The sequence below is a fragment of the Elephas maximus genome, chromosome 27 (genome assembly GCF_024166365.1).
Source record: "Elephas maximus indicus isolate mEleMax1 chromosome 27, mEleMax1 primary haplotype, whole genome shotgun sequence".
In the NCBI taxonomy this organism is placed as follows: Eukaryota; Metazoa; Chordata; class Mammalia; order Proboscidea; family Elephantidae; genus Elephas; species Elephas maximus.
Window position 1 is genome coordinate 37,576,226 of NC_064845.1, and position 18,543 is coordinate 37,594,768.

At 45.7% G+C, this 18,543-nt stretch overlaps 2 protein-coding genes across 18 annotated transcripts in view; both read right to left on the bottom strand.

Annotated features, from left to right (window-relative positions):
• LOC126068466 (uncharacterized) overlaps positions 1–18,543 on the bottom strand; it is a 1,054,989-nt gene that overhangs the window by 976,922 nt on the left and 59,524 nt on the right. The gene's annotated exons all lie outside the window — the stretch shown is intronic.
• Positions 1–18,543, bottom strand: part of LOC126068459 (ral guanine nucleotide dissociation stimulator-like) — a 490,075-nt gene that overhangs the window by 2,067 nt on the left and 469,465 nt on the right. For all 15 annotated transcript variants that reach the window (XM_049871001.1, XM_049870996.1, XM_049870997.1 and 12 more), the window contains 2 exons: positions 1,110–1,303; positions 411–470 (listed from right to left, as the gene is read on the bottom strand). In XM_049871001.1, the coding sequence (XP_049726958.1) occupies positions 411–470; positions 1,110–1,261 (212 nt within the window). In that variant the 5' untranslated portion in view covers positions 1,262–1,303. The remainder of the gene's footprint in view (positions 1–410; positions 471–1,109; positions 1,304–18,543) is intronic.

The window sequence follows — 18,543 nt, forward strand, 5'->3', positions numbered from 1 at the left end:
GACACTGTTCTCCCCTGGGACAGGGGCCCCACATGCAGCTGAGCACCCACAACCGGGGATCGGGATTTGGGAGCAGTTTCCTCCAATCCCGCCCCCCCACACCTCCTGTTTTAGGCACCAAATAGACAAGGGAGGAAGCAGTGATGTGAGGGTATTGTGGGAGGATGAATTCTCTCAGGGGCCTCTTTGAGCCCCCAGCCTCCCCTCTGCTGCCCATGACACCCAGGTTCCACTCCCATCTCTGTATGACTGCTTACATCCTGCAGGGGTACCCCTAAACTCATCCCTCTAGTGGAATCTAGATGTGTGGGGCCAGGGTCTGCCAACCCCAATCCATACACACGACCCCTAAAACCTCCACCGTTCTGTAGAGATAGGAGGCCCTCCTTCTCCACACAAAGTCCACTCACCCTTTCAGCTGCTCCTGGGGTTCACCGTACTCAGCAGAATAGGGATGGTTACATCCATACCTAGAGGTGGTGTGAGGGTGTCACATCTAATGGACTGTGGACACTACTTGCTTAAGATGTCTAGTGTTCCTGTCTGACTCTCAGACTGGAACAGAATCCTAGGAGGGCAGGGCTTCCTATCTGCTTTGTTCACTGAACAATGCTAAATACCTAGAACAGTGTCTGCAACAGTAGGGGCTTCATGGATGATTGGTGAATGAGTGAACCCAACCAGCACCTTCCCAGGTATCTAAGAGTCCTGGGGCCCCTCTATCATCCTCCAGGGATCCCTGTTCTGGCTGTACCAAGGAGAAAAAAGGACCCACTAAATTGAATCTGCACCTCCTCTTTACAAATGTTAAGTAGGTTTGCTCAAGGGTATGTAGTCAGTGAGGGGTCACGTAGACAGCTTCTTCACGGGAGAGAGGAAAATAATAAATGTGAACATCCCAGCCCCTCAAGCACCCTTCACCTTAGAGCTGGGCTCCAGGTACACACTTCCTGTGGTTTGTCTCATGTGGTCCTGACAGTAATTCTAGCTGATTGGACCTTTAGCACCCTACTCAGAGGAGAAAACTGAGGCTCTGAGTGGTGAAGTGACATTCTCCAGACTCACAGCTGGGAGGGGGTAGAGTCCCCATTGGGCTGTGGAGGGCTCACCTTTGGAGCAGATGTTCTAGGACCTGTTGGATGGTGGCGTAGGTTCTGTAGGCTCCCAGAAAGATTTCAATGTAGGAGAAGTCATCCTTTAGGTAGGCAGGCACCAGGAGCTCCACCAGCTTCTCCAGTGAGCCTGCCTTGAAGGTTTTCATCACCCAGGCCTCATCCAGGTCCTCGTCAGAACCAGAGACACACTGGAATGGGACAGAGGGGCGACATATTGTCAGAGGGAGCCCCATGAACCAACAGAAGGGTTGTGGGCTCAGAGCTCAGACCAGGTACTCCCTCTCCCTCAGTGATCTGTGTCAGGAGGTGGGACACCAGTGCCTTGAGCAGCAAACAGGCCTCAGCTTACAAAGCAGGATTGGAGTTGGGGGATGATTACAAACATTAGGAGCCTGAAGTGATTTTGTTAACGAAGTAACCATGGTATCTCCCTGGAGGAAAAGCTGTATCCCAGTGAGTCCTCACAAAACTCCGCATTTCAGGGATGAGAAAAGAGAGGCTTGGTGATATCCATTGTCTGCTTGAAGTCACCTGGTCCGAGCCCAGAACTGTCTGACACTAGGGCTCCATGATGTTCCCTCTGTGCTATGTGAGGCCTCTTCCACTCCTGACTCTGAGGGGAAGGTATGGTTCAAGCTCACTTCCTCCCAGCTGAAGACAGTGCACAGAGCAGACTCACCCATGAGATAAGCAAGACACAGATTTTTCTTTCTGTACGTGAAAGTGGGTTTTGAGAACCTGAAGCTATGGAGCACCCAGATCCAGCCAAGTGTGAGAGCCTGGAGATCCTGGGGTGGGAGAAAGACCCCTAGAGAGCCGAGGACCTGACCAGATGGCTCAGGGAGGACAAATGTGAATGGTTGGTAAAGGACTGAGAGGTGGCTCAGCTTCTCAGGGCCAACAGGTGCCTTAGAGCCACCCTGCAGTTCTGTTGGCCACGCTGACAGTGGATTGGCAAAATGGAAAGGAACCATAATACCTGGAACGGGCTTAATGCAGAGACTCAGCCAGCATCACAAATTGCTGGGCCATTGGACCGCGACAGCTGTTTTGGGAAGGAGTCTGGCTCTAGTGACCCTAACTTGAAATGTGCACATCCTTCTGCCCAGCATGCCACTCCTGGGAGTCTGTCCTGGGTGGGTCAGGGTATGAGGACACATGTAAGCGTTTCTGCAGCCCTGCTGAAAGGGCAGCAGAAGGAATCAGTCCAGGGACAGCAGCAGCGAGAGGCTCAGTCACTGTGGGTATAGGCCTCCCTTCTGCAGCATTCTGTATCGAGTCAGGGTACAGCCCCTGACCTGAAGGGGTCACGTGATGTATTCCCCAAGATTGGAGGTTATAGAAAAAGGTGAGTCATACACTGATCCCCACCCTTTAGGGTAAAAGAAGCCTGTTAAGTGTGATGATGTGTGAAGCTGGGAGAAGGTGTGGAAGGACAGTCCAGCCGACTGCTGCCTGGGGCTCTGGGGTTGAAAGTTAAGCACTAAAACGGCAGCAACGTGCAAAAGATGCATTGGCTTATGTGAAGTGAAGACAGTATAAAAAGCTCTTCTCTCATGTTCCTACAAATACGGGAAGAGTGACTTTGTTGCTGGCCAGGGCAGGGGAGGCAGTGTTGTGCAGGTAAGGTTGATTCCTTTGGGAGGGAACTGGGGACCCTCGAGAGGGAAAGCCCTGAGAGGAACTTGAGGTCTACAGGGTGGTGTCTGGGCCCTGAGCCCTGGGCCCCCTCTGGTCATCTCGGGTCCCTGGATGGGGATGCCGCTCCCCTCTAGCCGCACTCACCCAGAACCTTTGCCAGCCCTTCCTGTCCCCTTTCTTGGGGTAGACTGAGTAGACGATGCCCTTCTCCTTTTCCTTGGGGATCTCCTGCTGGCAGTTCTGCAGAGACAGTGCTTTCAGCTGCCAGGGATACATCAAGAGCCCCTCTGAGCCACCTCCTTCCCTTTCTGCCCATCAAGCCCTTGTGCCTCCGAGGAGCTCCCAGTTCCCCCATACTGGGTGGGTTGGACTGTGAGCAGCACCATGTAGCCCTGACCAAGTCCACGGATAGAAAAACGAAGCTCTGCCTATTGCAGCAGGATCTGGCAGAAGCTGGGCTGGCACAGGGTCAACAGTGGCTGAGGCAATGCCAGCAGCTAGGGCTGCACTTTGAGTCCCCACTCAGGGTCAGCTGGATCTCTGAGAAGGCCCAAATGAGCGTGCTGACTCAGCTGTGACCCCGACAGTCCCTCCCTAAGATGTGGTCTGAACTGGAACCCCTGGGTAGACTTAAATCCCAGCATTCTGTGTGATCAGAGGGATCAGGGCAGGGAAGTAAAAGAGGCCTCCACACTTGCCACTGCACCCCTGGTCTCCAAGGCACCCAATCTGATGGACTAGACCCAGCCGTGGTCAGACTCAGCCCCATGAATCCAGTATGGTGAGAGACCGTGGGGATGGAGCTTGGGGTTGCCCTCAATGTGTGCTAGTCCTGAAGCAGCAGCCCCATTTTCATCATCCTCATTATCACTCCTCCTCTCCCACATCTCCCCAGATCACATGGCGCCTCCTTCGCTGACCTCACCACTTCTCTCCCAAATGGACCCTGCCTCAGCCAACAACTTTCTGCCTCCTCAGTTCTGTCCACATTTCCTCCCAGCCCCCATTACCAGGGACCCCATGAGGACAAGGGTTGGCATGGCCTGGGGGATGGCGTGACCTGGGGGAGGGGTGTGGGACTGCCCAGGTGGGATCACAGTGGTGGCCTGGCCTATATTGGCATCCCTGGGCCACCCTGTGTTACCTTTGGATTCTTTTTGGTGAATGGCCTGAGCTTTCGTGAGTGGGGGACAAGACCACGTCTCAGCCTTGGTGAAAATGTCGAACTCCTGGGTCTCTCAAGCTTTGACACAAGGGAAGATGGGAGACAACAAGAAAACATGTTTCTAGTTTGAGTATCTCTACTCAAGTGAGCTGGGTAGGGTGCTGGTTACCAGGGTTCCAAGTTCTATGTACTGTGTCGTCAAGGAAGTGAGGTCACGTCCTGCTCTCCTGGCTTGGGCCTGATGTCAGTTAAGATGTCCCCAAAGTCCCCACTGTGCTGCTGAATGCTCACCTCTCCTCATGCCATCTCCATAACTGTACACAGTGACACCAACACAGCCCTCTCCCCCACCCCCAGAGCCTGTGGAAGGCCTGGGGGTAGCCAGGGCCCCAGCTTTGAGTAGATCAGTTTTGTGACCCTGGACAAGTCTTTGTGCTTCTCAGAGCCTCCCCAGTCCTCTACCCACACAGTAGGGAACATTTTAGTATCTTCTTCCTGGGAACCTCAGCAGGTATATGTGAGGTAATACTTATAGAACCCATGGGCTGGAATTACCTGAAGCTAACCAGGGGTGGATTATCTAGTAGGCAAGGTAAGCACAGGGCTTACCAGCTTACCAGATCATCTATAATAAACATTTTCACCTTTTCATAATTTTTTACCACATCTAATACTCTGCTTCTAGGTATGGCTGGCATCTGTCTCTCCCAACCCCACAGCACCTTCCTACAGAATCAAAGCCTCTTTTCAAATTTACAGTCCCTGATGGGGGCAGATGACCCTGTAAGCAAGGTAAACACAGGTCTCCTTGTGCTTACTTACTAATCTGTAGTGAACAATTTCACATGGGTTTTGCCATATCAAAGATTTGGTGTTCACCGTGTTTACTTGCCTGTTGGATAATCTGCTCCTGTAGCTAATGCACAAACTCAGAGATGGAAGAATTTCAAGCAAGGGTGGGAAGATGCATGGAGTACATCTCCAAACAGGGCTGGGTTCTGGTGGTGTGAGCTTGGGAAAGTCACTTCCCCTCTTGGCCTCAATTCCCAGCCTGCACCGGGAGGGGATTGAAATTAAATGAACATCAGATATTGTCACCCTGTGCATAAAACCCTCCAATAACTTCCATTATATAGAATCTGACCCAGTGCCTCATCTCAGACTAGCGGGTGGGCAGCCTGCACGATGGCTCCCAACAGTCCTACCTGTTGGTCTCCACATCCTGGGTGACCCCCTCCCCTCCGTGTGGATTGGACTCAGCGGCTCGCTTCTCAAGAATGTTGTTGTTGTTAGGTGCCACTGATTCGGTTTCAACTCGTAATGACCGCATATGGGGCAATGTTTCTTGGCTCTCTTTTATTCTCTCTCTCTGTCTAAGTCATCTCTCTCCCTGAGTGTCTTTCATTTATTTCTATTTCTCCCCCCTTCCCTCGGGAAGGAGCTGTGATGTATGACCTGCCCATGGAGAGACTCATGTCACAAACCTGAGGGAGAGTCTTCATCAACAGAGAGAAAGTGAGGCTCCCCAGTCCCACAGCTCAGAATCCTGCTTATGACACGGCAGTGAGTAGGCAGCAGATCTTCCCCAGTCAAGAGTAAGTTGAGACCACAACTACAGGCTTCTGAGAACTTGGGGCAGTCACCATGTAAGCCCTGCCTGGATTCCTGGCCCACAGAGACTGTGTGCTGTTGTGAGTCATTGCTTTTAGGGCTGTTGTTCTCAGCGAGCAAGAGATAACTCCTCCAGCCCACCAGGTCATGGGTCCTGGATCTGTCCTCCTCCTCCCTGCCTCCTCTCCCCCTCAGCTTCCTCTAGCCATATTGGCTGCATTTTAACCACCTCCTCCCGGCCCTAGACAAACTCATGTCCGCCTCCCAGTCTCTGCACCAGCTGTGTCTTCGCCCTGGCACGCTGTCCCCAGACTCATGTAGGGCTGGTCCCTCCTGTCATTCCAGTCACACATAAATGTCACGTTAGTGAGGCCTTTTGGACCACACCCCAGCCTTAGCGCAGAGCACCCTACATTATTTTCTCTATAGAACATGCTCTTTTCTTTGCATGTATTTGTTTTCATTCTTTTATCTATCTTCATTATCCATTATGAACTGGAGGTTGTCTGAGAGTCATAAATTTGGACTTGCCCAGCAGCACTCCAACATTAAAAAAAATGGAAGCGGTATATTCAAGATTGGGCCTGAGCAGGACCTGAAGGCACAAGTAAGTAGCATGAGGAAATGGCCCAAATCCTATGGTCTCCACTCCTCTCACATTACCTTTCATCTCCCAGTATGCACCTGTGGCCTCATGGGGTGTTCCTTATGATCAGGTGACTGAAGATGTGGAAACTCGTGCCTTGTTTACACATGGTTTTGTGCAATATGCAGGCACTAGTTGAAAGTGGAGAGTGGCAGCACTACAGCCCCTTCCTGGGACCTCCCTAAAGGACAGTGGTAAAGAGAAATCCTCCCAATGGGCAGAACTTGGAGCAGTGCACCTGGGTGTTCACTTTGCTTGGAAGGAGAAATGGCCAGATGTGCGATTGTATGTATACTGATCCATGGGCTGTGGCCAGTGGTTTACCTGGATTGTCAAGGACTTGGAAGGAACATGATTGGGAAACTGGAGATAAGGATCTGTGGGGAAGAGGTATGTGGATAGACCACTTTGAATGGGCCAAAGAAGTGAAGATATTTGTGTCTTATGTTAACGCTCACTAAAGAGTGACCTCAGCAGATGAAGACTTTAACAATCAAGTGGATAGGATGACGTGTTTTATGGAAACCACTCATCCTCCTTTCCCAGGTACTTCCATCATTGCTCATGAACAAAGTGGCCATGATGGCAGGGATGGAGGTTATGCATGGGTCCAGCAACACAGACTTCTACTCATCAAGGCAGACTTGGTGACAACCACTGCCAAGTGCCCAATCTGCCAGCAGCAGAGACCAACACTGAGTCCCCTATTCGGCCCCATCCCTCAAAGTGATCATCAGCAACCTGGTGGCAAGCTGTTTACATTGGCCCACTTCCATCATGGAAAGCACAGCGTTTTGTGCTCAGGGGAATAGACACTCTGCGTATGGATTTGCTTCCCCTGCATGCAATGCTTCTGCCATAACTACCACCCATGCACTTAGAGAACGCCTTATCCACCATCATGGTATCCCGCATGCATTTCCTTGAATCAAGGGACTCCCTTCACAGCAAATGAAATGCAGCAGTGGGCCCATGATCATGGAATTCACTGGTCTTACCATGTTCCCCATCATCCTGAAGTAGCTGGTTTGATACGATGATGGAATGGACTCCTAAAGACACAATTACAGTGCCAGCTAGGTAGCAGTACCTTGCAGGGTTGGGGCAGTGTTCACCTAGAAGCTGTATATGCTCTAAAGCAGCATCCAGTATACAGTGTTGTATCTCCCATAGCCAGGATTCATGGGTCCAAGAATCAAGGGGAGAAATGGGAGTAGCACCACTCACTATTACCCCTAGTGACCCACTCACAAGATTTTTAGCTTCCCGTATTGTAGCTTCTTGGTTTTTTTGTTTTGATATGCCCAAATGGGTTGCTTGAGTGAGCTAGCTGGATTATTTTTGCCTTTGAAGGTCTGCTGTCCTGTCACCAGATGGCTAGAGCTGTTATCAGATGTTATCAGTCTAGGAGTCCATTCACTTTTCTTGTATGGATTCAGCTCAGGTGTCCAGGTAGATCATCATGTAGTGTGTGGTACAAGCTCTGTCATACAATCTTAGAGGGGCAGAGGTGATTGTCGTAGGTACTGGTATCTGGTTGCAGTAGGGAGTCATGCTGTGAACAAGGCAGGGGGCTAAGAAAGTTTCCCCAAGTGTCTGTGAGGAAAGCGGGTCCCTGTTGCCTAGAGCGTACATGCGGGTGGGTTGTGCAGATGGACCATGGGCCCCCAGTGCTTTTGGTCGTAAGGACTGGGAGGTAGCAGTTATTCTTGGACCCCTGTCACAGGTCACTGGGTGACCTGAGTGGAGCCACCAGTCCTTTTGTCCCTGATGTGGGTTGGTGAGGACCCTGCTTAATAGCCAAAGTGGTGTCAAATATTAAACACTCACCTCTCCACCGTGGGGATGAAATGGTTGCAGTGTGCCATCAAGTGCCAATTCTCCTGGAATAAACCCTCACAGGTCCATGCAGGGGGAAAAGATACTCAAAGTCCATGGAGTGTTTATGCCTAGGCAGGAGCCGCTTCTGTCCTGAGCTCTGCTGGTTAGTGGAGCTGGCTAATTACCTTTTCCCCCAACTGTGAATTTATTCCAATCTCATGTGATCCCACACAAGAAGTACTGCTTATGCCATCAGGAGTAATATGCTCACCAGACTGCTATTGTAGATCCAGGGCCAAGCCCAGAAGCTCTGGGACAACCCCATGGATATATTGCCCAGAGTTTCTTGGGGCATCTGGTGAACCTACCCATGACGCGGAGAATTAGAGAGTGCTCCAAAGGACAGAACAGGCAACAAGGTCCCTGTAGATCCCTGCCTGGGCTTTGGGCATCCTGCCCAAATGGTACTGCCCCACCTACAAGAGGAAGATAGAAAATTTCAAGGAAGCCCTCCAAAGCATAGGTTCCCTGAGGCATAGATCCTGAGAAGGGGAGCCCTTGGCCCATACCTAAGGGTGAAGCTTTTCTGTAGTATGTTTTACAAGCCTGTTAAATCCACAAGGACTGGAACCTCCTGATAATTTGTTCAAAGCACGGGAGACAGGTCTTGCCATCCTTGCTTCCAAGGAGCATTCTGGCTATGGGCTGTGTTTTTAAGATAAATCTGGGATCTTTGAATCTGTCTTCTCTTTCTCTCTCTCAAATCTAATCACCAGAAACTTCAAAATAAAAGATAACAGCATCCCTCAGGAGTAGAATACATGTTCAAGATCTGTTCCCTTCTTTCTAGAGGCTGGGGAGAAGTGGGTAGTTCTGCATTCTCAGTTCTTAGGGGAGAGGTCTGAAAGAGGAAGGTTGATATTAGCCCTTTTCTTTGCCAGTCCAAAGTCAACGATAGAGTTAGACATTAGTTGTGAGAGTATTTCAGCAAAGCCCTTAATCTCACGAATAACTGGCACTGTTTTCTCAGCATCTCTGTCTGTGAGGTTTTTTCCTTAAACCGGTCAGCTGTTTCAAAGGGTAAAGACTAGAGACCACTGTACTCCCTCTCCAATCCCTGTCTTTGGAGGGGCAGGTTAAGAAGTTTGTCTATGATCAAGTCCTGTGGAAAAGACCTTCTCACTACTTCTCTCCCTTAAGGGTCCTGTTCATTCACAGTGCTTGACAGTGAAAACCTCCAATTACAATTCTTTGCTTCTCATTTGGGCTTCTGTCCTCTTAGAGTGCTTGGTACATAGTAGCAACATAGTAGCAAGCATGGAAAAGTCTCATGATCTAATAATGCAAGATAGCAGAATACCCCTCATTTCATGCTCCCTTCAGTACTCAATGCAATGGTGTGGCCTAACCTTTGAAGCATTGCGTTCTCCTATCAAGTTTTCTGAGTCCATATGCTCAGAAAGGACAGACTTATACCACAGCAAATTGGCAGCAAAGCCTCCAGCCATGTCTGTAGGATTCACCAAGGGTCCCTGGCGCACCACCATTAACTACACCCGAGAGTAGGTTATGTCATATATAACATGGGCATCTGGAATGAAGGGACTCTTTCTTATTTAACTTTTTTCTCTGGACCTTGTTTAGTGCCTTTAATACAGTAAGGAGCCATAAATGTTTGTCAAATGACTAAACGAAAGGATGAATGAATGAATATAAATAAATGAAAACAATATAAGGCCACAATTTCAGTGGATTCAGAGACCCACTTGAAGCTCATCTACATGCCCAAGGGGGTCTGTGTTCTAGACAATAAAAAAAAAATGTAAGCTTTAGAAAAGAATGTTTCAGCTTTAGCTGTCTTGATGAGTCTCCAAACATACAGAACAGTAGTTCTCAGGCTAGACGTTTATGGGAAAGCTCCAGGGGAGGAGGTGAAGTCAGTAGTTAGAGAAGTGGGCACAGTAGGAGTATCGAGCTCTGTGACGGTGTGGACACTATTCCTCCTGGTCAGGGTTGCCAGATAAAACACAGGGTAACCAGTTAAATTTTAGTTTCAGATAAACAACAAATAAATATTTAGTATCAGTGTGTCCCATACAATATTTGGGATATACTTATACTAAAATTATTTGTTAGTTACGTGAAATTAAAATGTAACTGGGTATCCTAAATTTTTATTTGCTAAACCTGGCAACCTTTTTCCCAGTCCATTCTACTTTGGCTGGATTACCCACCTTGGATTTGCTATACCTCTATCCTCTGTGTACCCATTATTGCCAATGGTTCCTCTTTTATCTCTAGATGCACTTTAGTTTGATCCCACACTGACAAGGATATAATGATGATTTTAGACTAGATGAAATGAGGGCACTTTGTTACTATCATTCTACTCTCAGAAACATAGAAAGAGTAAAACCTCACGTATCTGTGCCTGTGTGTGAGAGAGAGAAAAAGAGAGAAATGATGAATCAGTAAGAAAGAAGTTTAAGGTTTACTCTTTTGAGATGATCATGACAACTAGAAAAGGAATCCTAACGTGCAGTGGCCACAGAAGGAAGTAGTACAACTAATGTGTGATTAAGATAGAGAAGTGGCTTCTGGGAAGAAATTAGGGAAAAACATCCTTGAGGTTTATAGAGAATTGCCAACTTCTTGTCAAAGAGAGTGAACTATTTTTGAAAATCAGATGGTGTGGGAGTACTGCTAGTTCCTAATTCCAATCTCCATTCTCTGCTTTTTCATTAAAATCAAAACTCTGAATTCTGACCTTCATCGAGGCAGCAATATGTCTGCCTAAAACTTTCATTTCCCATCAGCTCTTGCATCTAGAAATAGCCATGTGACAAGTTGTGGCCAGTGAGATGTAAACAGAAGACTGGTGGACATCTCTGGGAAATCATTCCTTTCTTAATATAGGTGCTACCTCCTCTTCCTTGTTGCATCCTTCTTATTTCTGCCTCGAGTGCAGAAATAAGGCAGGGGGTGGAATAGTCATCTTGAGAGCATGAAGCAACCGTGAGCGTGAAAGCCAAATGCTAAGAGTGGCAGCTCAGAAAGGTAGAAGGAGCCTAGGACATGACGACTGTGCTCTGCACTGTCCTTCTCTACCCAGATCCCCTTCAGGACTGGAGTCTGTTACCCCCCACTGCTGGGAGGGTGGCCAGCTGATAGCCTTCAGCTGTGAGCCCTCTCTGGGAATTACCCTCAGCTGAAGATGGCACCCCTCCGAAGGTCATGCCTCCTTCCTGGTGGGCAACCCATGTCTAGTGACTGTCTTTTGAGGAAGTATAAAGGCCTGTTCCCTTGCCCCAACTCAGAAAAATTCTAACAAACCATCACAGCTTCAGATCTCACGTGATTGGCTGAGGTCCTCTTGTGGCAGCACCACAGCCCAACTTGTTCTCTGTCCAATCCTGCTTTCTTCCATTATCCCATAGGGATTGATCCCAAGAGCACTCATTAGTAAACTCCCTGTGTACATTCTCCATCCCAGAGTTGCTTTCTGGGCAAGCAAACTTTCAGCAATGACTTTGCACAGCTGCTGCACCAGCCTACCTCTAGACTTGTTGAGAAGATTTTTAAAAATTTTAGATAAGCCACTGCAACTGGGTTTTCCACATGTATGTTCCAAAGCAAGCCCTGTCTAATACAGAAGGGTATTTTATATTTTGAACTGTGGCTTTCAAAATCTAAATTAAGATTTGACTCACGAGACTTAGCATGGGTTGCTGAAGGCTAATGTAATAGAAGTGAAACTGCTAGATTGACATGGAAACAGTAATTCCCATTTGATTCCTGCTTTGGAATAGAAGGATGAGGACAAGGCATTCCCTAAAACCACAGGAAAGGGCAGGGCCATGATAGTTCTCACTGGAAGAGTAAAGAAGGATGAACTCCAAAGAGACTTGGCTTGATTGAAACACAAATATTGACTCTACAAAAGCTGGCAGCCCACATCGATGCAAATAGATGAAGGAACACCAGCTGGCCAGCAAGGCCCAGAGTAAACAACTCCAGTAACAGGGATTTAATATGTGTATGTGGATTTGTGTGGCTATTGACAGGCTCCTCGGGCATCATTAAGCCCAAAACAAAAACCAAACCCATTACCATCGCGTCCATTCCGACTCATAGTGAGCCTAAAGGACAGAGTAGAACTTCCCCTTAGGATTTTCCAGGAGTGGTTGGTGGATGCAAAGTGCCAACATTTTGGTTAGCAGCTGAGCTCTTAACCACTGCACCACCGAGCTCCCAGGCATCATTGACTCTAGAAAATCCTGATGACTAAAAAAATGTTAAAGATTTCATCATTGGTGGGGGAGTGTGGGGGAGAGCTCCACAAAAATGCTGAGAATTGTGTAAAAAGTAAAAATGGAAGCAAATGATTTTTCTTTCTTCCCAGTAAATGGAAAATAAGGTTAAGTACAAACTTGATCTTCAAAAAAACTTGAAGAAAGTAAATTCTGGGTAGAAATCAAGGGCAAATCCAGGTCTCTTAAGACTACAGAAAAAGCAACCTAAGTGCCCATCATTGGCCGAATGGATAATCAAACTATGATACATACACACAATGGAATACTAGGCAACGTTAAAGAATAACAGTGACTCTGCAAAATATCTCACAACATGGATAAACCTAGAGGACATTATGCTAAGTGAAATAAGTCAATCACAAAAAGACAAATATTATGTGAGATCAGTATTATAAAAAGTCAAGAAAAGGTTTACACACAGAAAGAAATATTCTTTGATGGTTACCAGGGATGGGAACAGGAGGGAGGGAAAATCACTGAATAGACAGATATTAACTCGGGTAAAGGGAAAGGCAATAAACAGAAGGGGGAGGTCAGGAATACGTGACCAAGGCAAAGGAAGGCACTGGCAGGTAAATACACAATTCTGCAATAATGTAACAACAAACAATAATTGACCAGTGGATATATAGGTAGATATGTAAGCTGAACAAGTGTGGGAGTACACCCACGAGCATATACATACATGTATGTGCTGCCAACATGTCAATGTATACAGTAGAGCACACGGGGAAAAGTTATGGAAACTTTTTAGCCATAACCAGACTCCTTGAGGGACTGAGTCATGGGGCTTGAGGGCTTAGGACCATAGTTTCAGGGGACATCTAGGTCAATTGGCATAACATAGTCCATAAAGACAAGGTCCTACGTCCTACTTTGGTGAGTAGCAACTGGGGTCTTAAAAGCTTGTGAGTGGCCATCTAAGATACAACTATTGCTCTCTTTCTGTCTGGAGCAAAGAAGACTGAAGAAATCAAAGATTCAAGGAAACAGTCCAAAGGACTAATGGACCACACGAACCAAAGCTTTCCCTAGCCTGAGACCAGGAGAACTAGATGGTGTCTGGCTACCACTACCAACCACTCTGATTGGGACCGTAATAGAAGGTCCTGGACAGAGTGGGAGACAACTCTAGAACAAAATTCAAATTTATGAAAAAGACCAGATTTACTGGTCTGATAGAGACTGCTGGAACCCCTGAAACTATGGCCCTTAGATACTCTTCAAACCTGGAACTGAACCCACTCCTGGAGATCACCTTTTGGCCAAACAATAGACCGGCCCCTAAAGTGAATAACATCCTTGAGGAACCTACTCCTCAGAACAATCAACCACACAAGACCAAAAGGGCAGCATTTTCCCCAGAACAAAATTCAGAAGGCAGGAAGGAGAGGGGAAGATGGGCTAATGGGATCCCAGGAAGGTACTGGGGATTGAGGGGATTGCAGCTTATGTCACGAAACAAAACGTGCATAAATTGTTGAATGGGAAAGTAATATGCTCTGTAAAATTTTACTCAAACCACAAGAAAATGTTCAAAAAAAAAAAAAGACTACAGAAAACCTGAAACTGATATACTCTGCTGAGTGTCTTAACTAGATGTATTGCTCCTATGTTGCTTAAGGCAAAGCCCAGAGAATCTAGTCAGAAAAATACTGTGGCAGTCCAGAGGGCTTGATCAACCCCACCCACTGATGTCGCATCATTACTAGGAGATTATTGCCGTCTCTTTCACATTTTAAAGTTGGTACATCTAACTCTTGGATAAGACGGTCACTGACGTGAAAACAAGAAATGTGTACTTGGTTCATACACCTTTTGACTTCAGAGACATTTTCCTAAGTTAAATCTAATGACTCCTCAAGACATTTGCTTGTCTTGAGGCTGGGACAGTGATGTACATCTGTCACGTCATGAAAGCCCCAGCAAAAGCAGGGATTCAGGTTTTAATTTCTTGCACCTGGTATTTCTAGCATATATTTCCTTTCTCATTTGTCTGCTTTCCCCAGACACACCCTATATTGATAATGGCCCCATTTAGCACAGTGATTGCAGTCCTTTAATTGAATGCAGTTGTGTAATAAAACAGTAACCCAGTACCCAATGCCCTCGAGTCGATTCCGACTCATAGCGACCCTATAGGATGGAGTAGAACTGCCCCATAGAGTTTCGAAGTAGGGCCCGGCGGAATAAAACAGTACAAGTCACGTTATACTCAGGGTAGTTGCTTAATTTAGTGACCTCCAGGGAACATTCAAGAGCAGGGAGAAAGGAGGTTGCTGAGAAGGTAGATGTTTGTGGAGTTCTCTTAGACCTAGTATTTCAAAGCATGGGGCATATTCCCTCCTTTGGATGTGTGGTCTCCTTCTTGCTTAGTAGCTGAATCCAGGTTTTACTACAATTTAACCCAGGTTTTACTACAATAATGTACTCAGCTTAAAACAAACAAATAAACAAAAAACCACCTTAATTTCCCAGCCTCCCCTGCACCTAGCAGTGGTCATATGACACAGTTCTGGGAAGGGGTTTGAGAGATTTTAGGCTGGGGAATTGACCCTTTTAGCTAAGGGTTGGAGCTGTGGCTCGTATCTGATTTGCAGATGTGTTTTGCTTGGTCCACAGAGATTTCTTTTAAAAAAATGGGTAAGTTCTCATAAAAATCCAGATCTCTAAAAATATGAGATACGGTAGATATTGCATTCTCATGTTGCAAAAATTGGGTGTAATTTAGAAATACCACAGTCCCCAACTCTTCTTACTGTCTTATCGCTGCCTGTTTCACTTCTCTGCTTCGCCAGTCTCACCCTATAGGTGACTGACTTGTAACATCTGCCCTAAACCATAGTCTGTGTCTCTCTTACTCTTTTTTCCCTTTCTCTGTTTTATGCCATGTTTTATCTGTCTGTGCCTCAGCTGTGGGTGACTGCTGCATCCCGAACCTTACACACTTATCAGGACTAATTACCATACCCAAGGAGCGCTTCCTCAAAGCTGGGGCATGTGTGAGTGAATGAATGGGATTACTGTTCATTGACCTTAATATTATATATATATGTATATTAGGTAAGCTAAAAAACAGTTGTCCCCGAGTTGACTCCAACTGTGGCGACCCATGTGTGTTAGAGTAGAGCTGTCCTCCACAGGGTTTCCAAGGCTGTGAACTTTCAGATACAGATCACTGTCTTCTGAGACACCTCTGGGTGGGTTCAAACTGCCAACCTCTGCAGCTAGTAGTCCAGCGCTTAAGTGTTTGTACCACCCAGGAACTCCCATAAATAGCTGTAAGAATATGTAAAGACTATATTTTTTGCACCCTTATTAGCAGGAACTTTTTGCCAGAGGGCTGTTGCTGATACAGCTGGAGATAGCTGATGAAATTCCAGAAGGGAGCCCAGTAGAAAATAAAGGAAAGTTGGGGTTGGGAGGGGAGAGAGGACAGTCTGGAATCTATTGATTGATTTTCTGAAGTTTCATTTATTTACTTAAATCAATTTAAATGCAGTTAACATTTATTGAATGCTTACTGTGTGCTGGGCTTTTAGTTCGTTTTAAACCTGTAACTTTAACTGGTTAATAAATTCATAAGTAATAGTAAGGTCATAAGAGATAAGCAAAAATACAATATGGTGATATGTAATTCTTATCACGCCTAGTCAAACAGCAAGACAATGTATATGATAAGGGCATTTGAAGTATGTCAAATTTTGAAAGTAACCTAGTTAGCAAACACTTAAGTATTTCTTTACTACAGGAGTTAAGAAGTAGGTGTATGTAATGGTAGCCCTGAGGATTCCTACTCTGGACTTCATTCAGAGGAGGGCACGTTGCTGTCTATTGATTGTGCACTATTCTGTGGTCTGTACCCTGTTGCCATCATGTAGAGCCTAATTAAAGTCAATTGGAAAGAAATATACCAGCCCAGAAGATACTCATACGTTCTCATTTTTTTAGTGACCGGCGCATCTCTCCTGAAACCAGCAAATTAAGCATGCATTTACTTTTAAAATTCACATTGTCTTTCCTCCCAAAGATGATTTTTGTTTAAATATTCAATGATTTTTTAATCCCTATTGTAGGCTCTGAGAAACCCTGGTGGTGTAGTGGTTAAGTGCTACAGCTGCTAGTCAAGAGGTCGGCAGTTCGAATCCACCAGGCGTTCCTTGGAAACTCTATGGGGAAGTTCTGCTCTGTCCTATAGGGTCGCTATGAGTCGGAATCGACTCGACAGCAGTGGGTTTTGGGGTATTGTAGGCTCTGTGACTTTGCCTGTTATTAAAGCAAAGCTCTTCTGATCATGATTCTTCAGGTCTCCTCTGAACTTCACTGAATGGGGTTACAGCTACACATTTGTAGATATAAGCCACCCATCTGAGTCAGCAGATTCTCCATCTCTCTGTCCTGACAGTTTGTCCACATTGATTTTGTCCAGCCTGGTAGAGTATCTTCGAGTAGCATGCAGTCAAGTAATTCCAACTAGTTCATCTTAGGGGACATCATGGGAAAGGAAGCCTCCATTTATTCTTTCAATTTGGCTCAAACGATTCAGCGTGTAAAATGTCCCCTTTTCCATTCTTGAGCAAATCCTTTATCTACAAGGATCAAAGATCCCACCTATTCTTTGAGTGACTTCCTCCCATTCACATGTTGAAACAATCTCCTTTTATTGGTTTCTAAGACACTTGCAAGGTGCTTTTCAGAGTCTTTCTGGTGTAGTTATTATTCTCCTCATTTATAATTGATTGGGTGTCTTTATCCTGTTCACATGAGCTCTCTTGTGAGTTTGGGGAAAATGCCCTATTTTTTCTCCAGTAATTTATATGACTTTACCAGTTCTCTTTTTAGCTTCTATCCCAAAATGCTTGTTATCTTTATTTCTTGGTACAAACTTTTCATGGATAGCAGGGGAAAAAGTGTATAGGATTTTCTTGTGGGTTATTGACTTTTTCAAATACTTCCTTTCAGTTATCTCCTAAATGGGGCCTATGCTGATCATATTTTCCTTTTTAAAAATCTAGAGTTCATGAAATGGGTTTCTTGGTTTTCCTCTGTCTCATGAGGATGCAGAATTTAATTACGTTATTAATTCTTACTGAGTGGTGCACCCACAGCAATCCCTAGAGTCCATTTCTGATCCTGTTTGGAATGAAAGCCCACTCTACTTTCCGTTGGTAAGGGTTGTAGAAAACATCCTCAAATTATTAACCCCTCCCCCATCTCTCATCCTGATTGAGCAGTTGGTCATTTCTGATTGGATGACTAAAGCCTTCTGTTATTATTATCTGTACTAATAGTTTTAGCTTTTCCAATTCTTTTAACATTTTCTGTCTTATCATACCACTCAGGAAATCTATAATATACATGTTTCTGGATATAGAAGTTTTAACATGAATTGTTTTAACAATGGAAAAGCTTTTACATACAAAGTTATAACACAAATTGCTGCGTGCAATTTATTCAACAAATATCTTTTGAGTGTCTACTATATACCAGGAAAACCCTGGTTGCATAGTAGTTAAGAGCTAACCAAAAGGTCGGCAGTTCAAATCCACCAGGTGCTCCTTGGAGACCACATGGGCAGCTCTACTCTGTCCTATAGGGTCACTATGAGTTGAAAGAACTTGACGGCAGTGGAGTTTTTTTTTTTTTTTTTTTTTTTTACTATATACCATTTCTAGGCATGGAGGATAAGCAGGGAACAAAATCAAGGTCCATATGCTTACATTCTAGAGACAATAAAGAGATAATTCATGAAATGTTGATAAGAGCTCAGAAGAAAAATCAAGTAGGATAACCATTTACAGTAGACCTTTTCTAATAGTTCCATGGGGTTATTAAACACTAACGCCCTAAAACACCTGTTATATACAATGAATTAACTTCTTGTATGCAACTAGAAGGATGTTAGCTATGTATCATCCTTGGAAGGTATGAAAAAAGTCACTGACGTGATTATCTCTAGGGAAATTCTCTCACGGAACCCTGGTTGAGAAAGGCTTGGTTAGAGAGCACCAGTTGCTGGAGGAAATGCTTCTTTGGATCATTTGACCAGGGAAGGCCTGACAAGGCCTCCTTTAAGCAAAGACCTGTTCAATGAGGGAGAGAGGGCCTTGTGCGTACATGGGGGCAGAAGATTCCATCCAGAGAGAGTAATGTGTTCCTGCGACAAGAGTGGGCTTGGGGTATTTGAGGAAAAGTTAAGAAGATAGTTGTGGCTGGAACTAAGTTATCAAG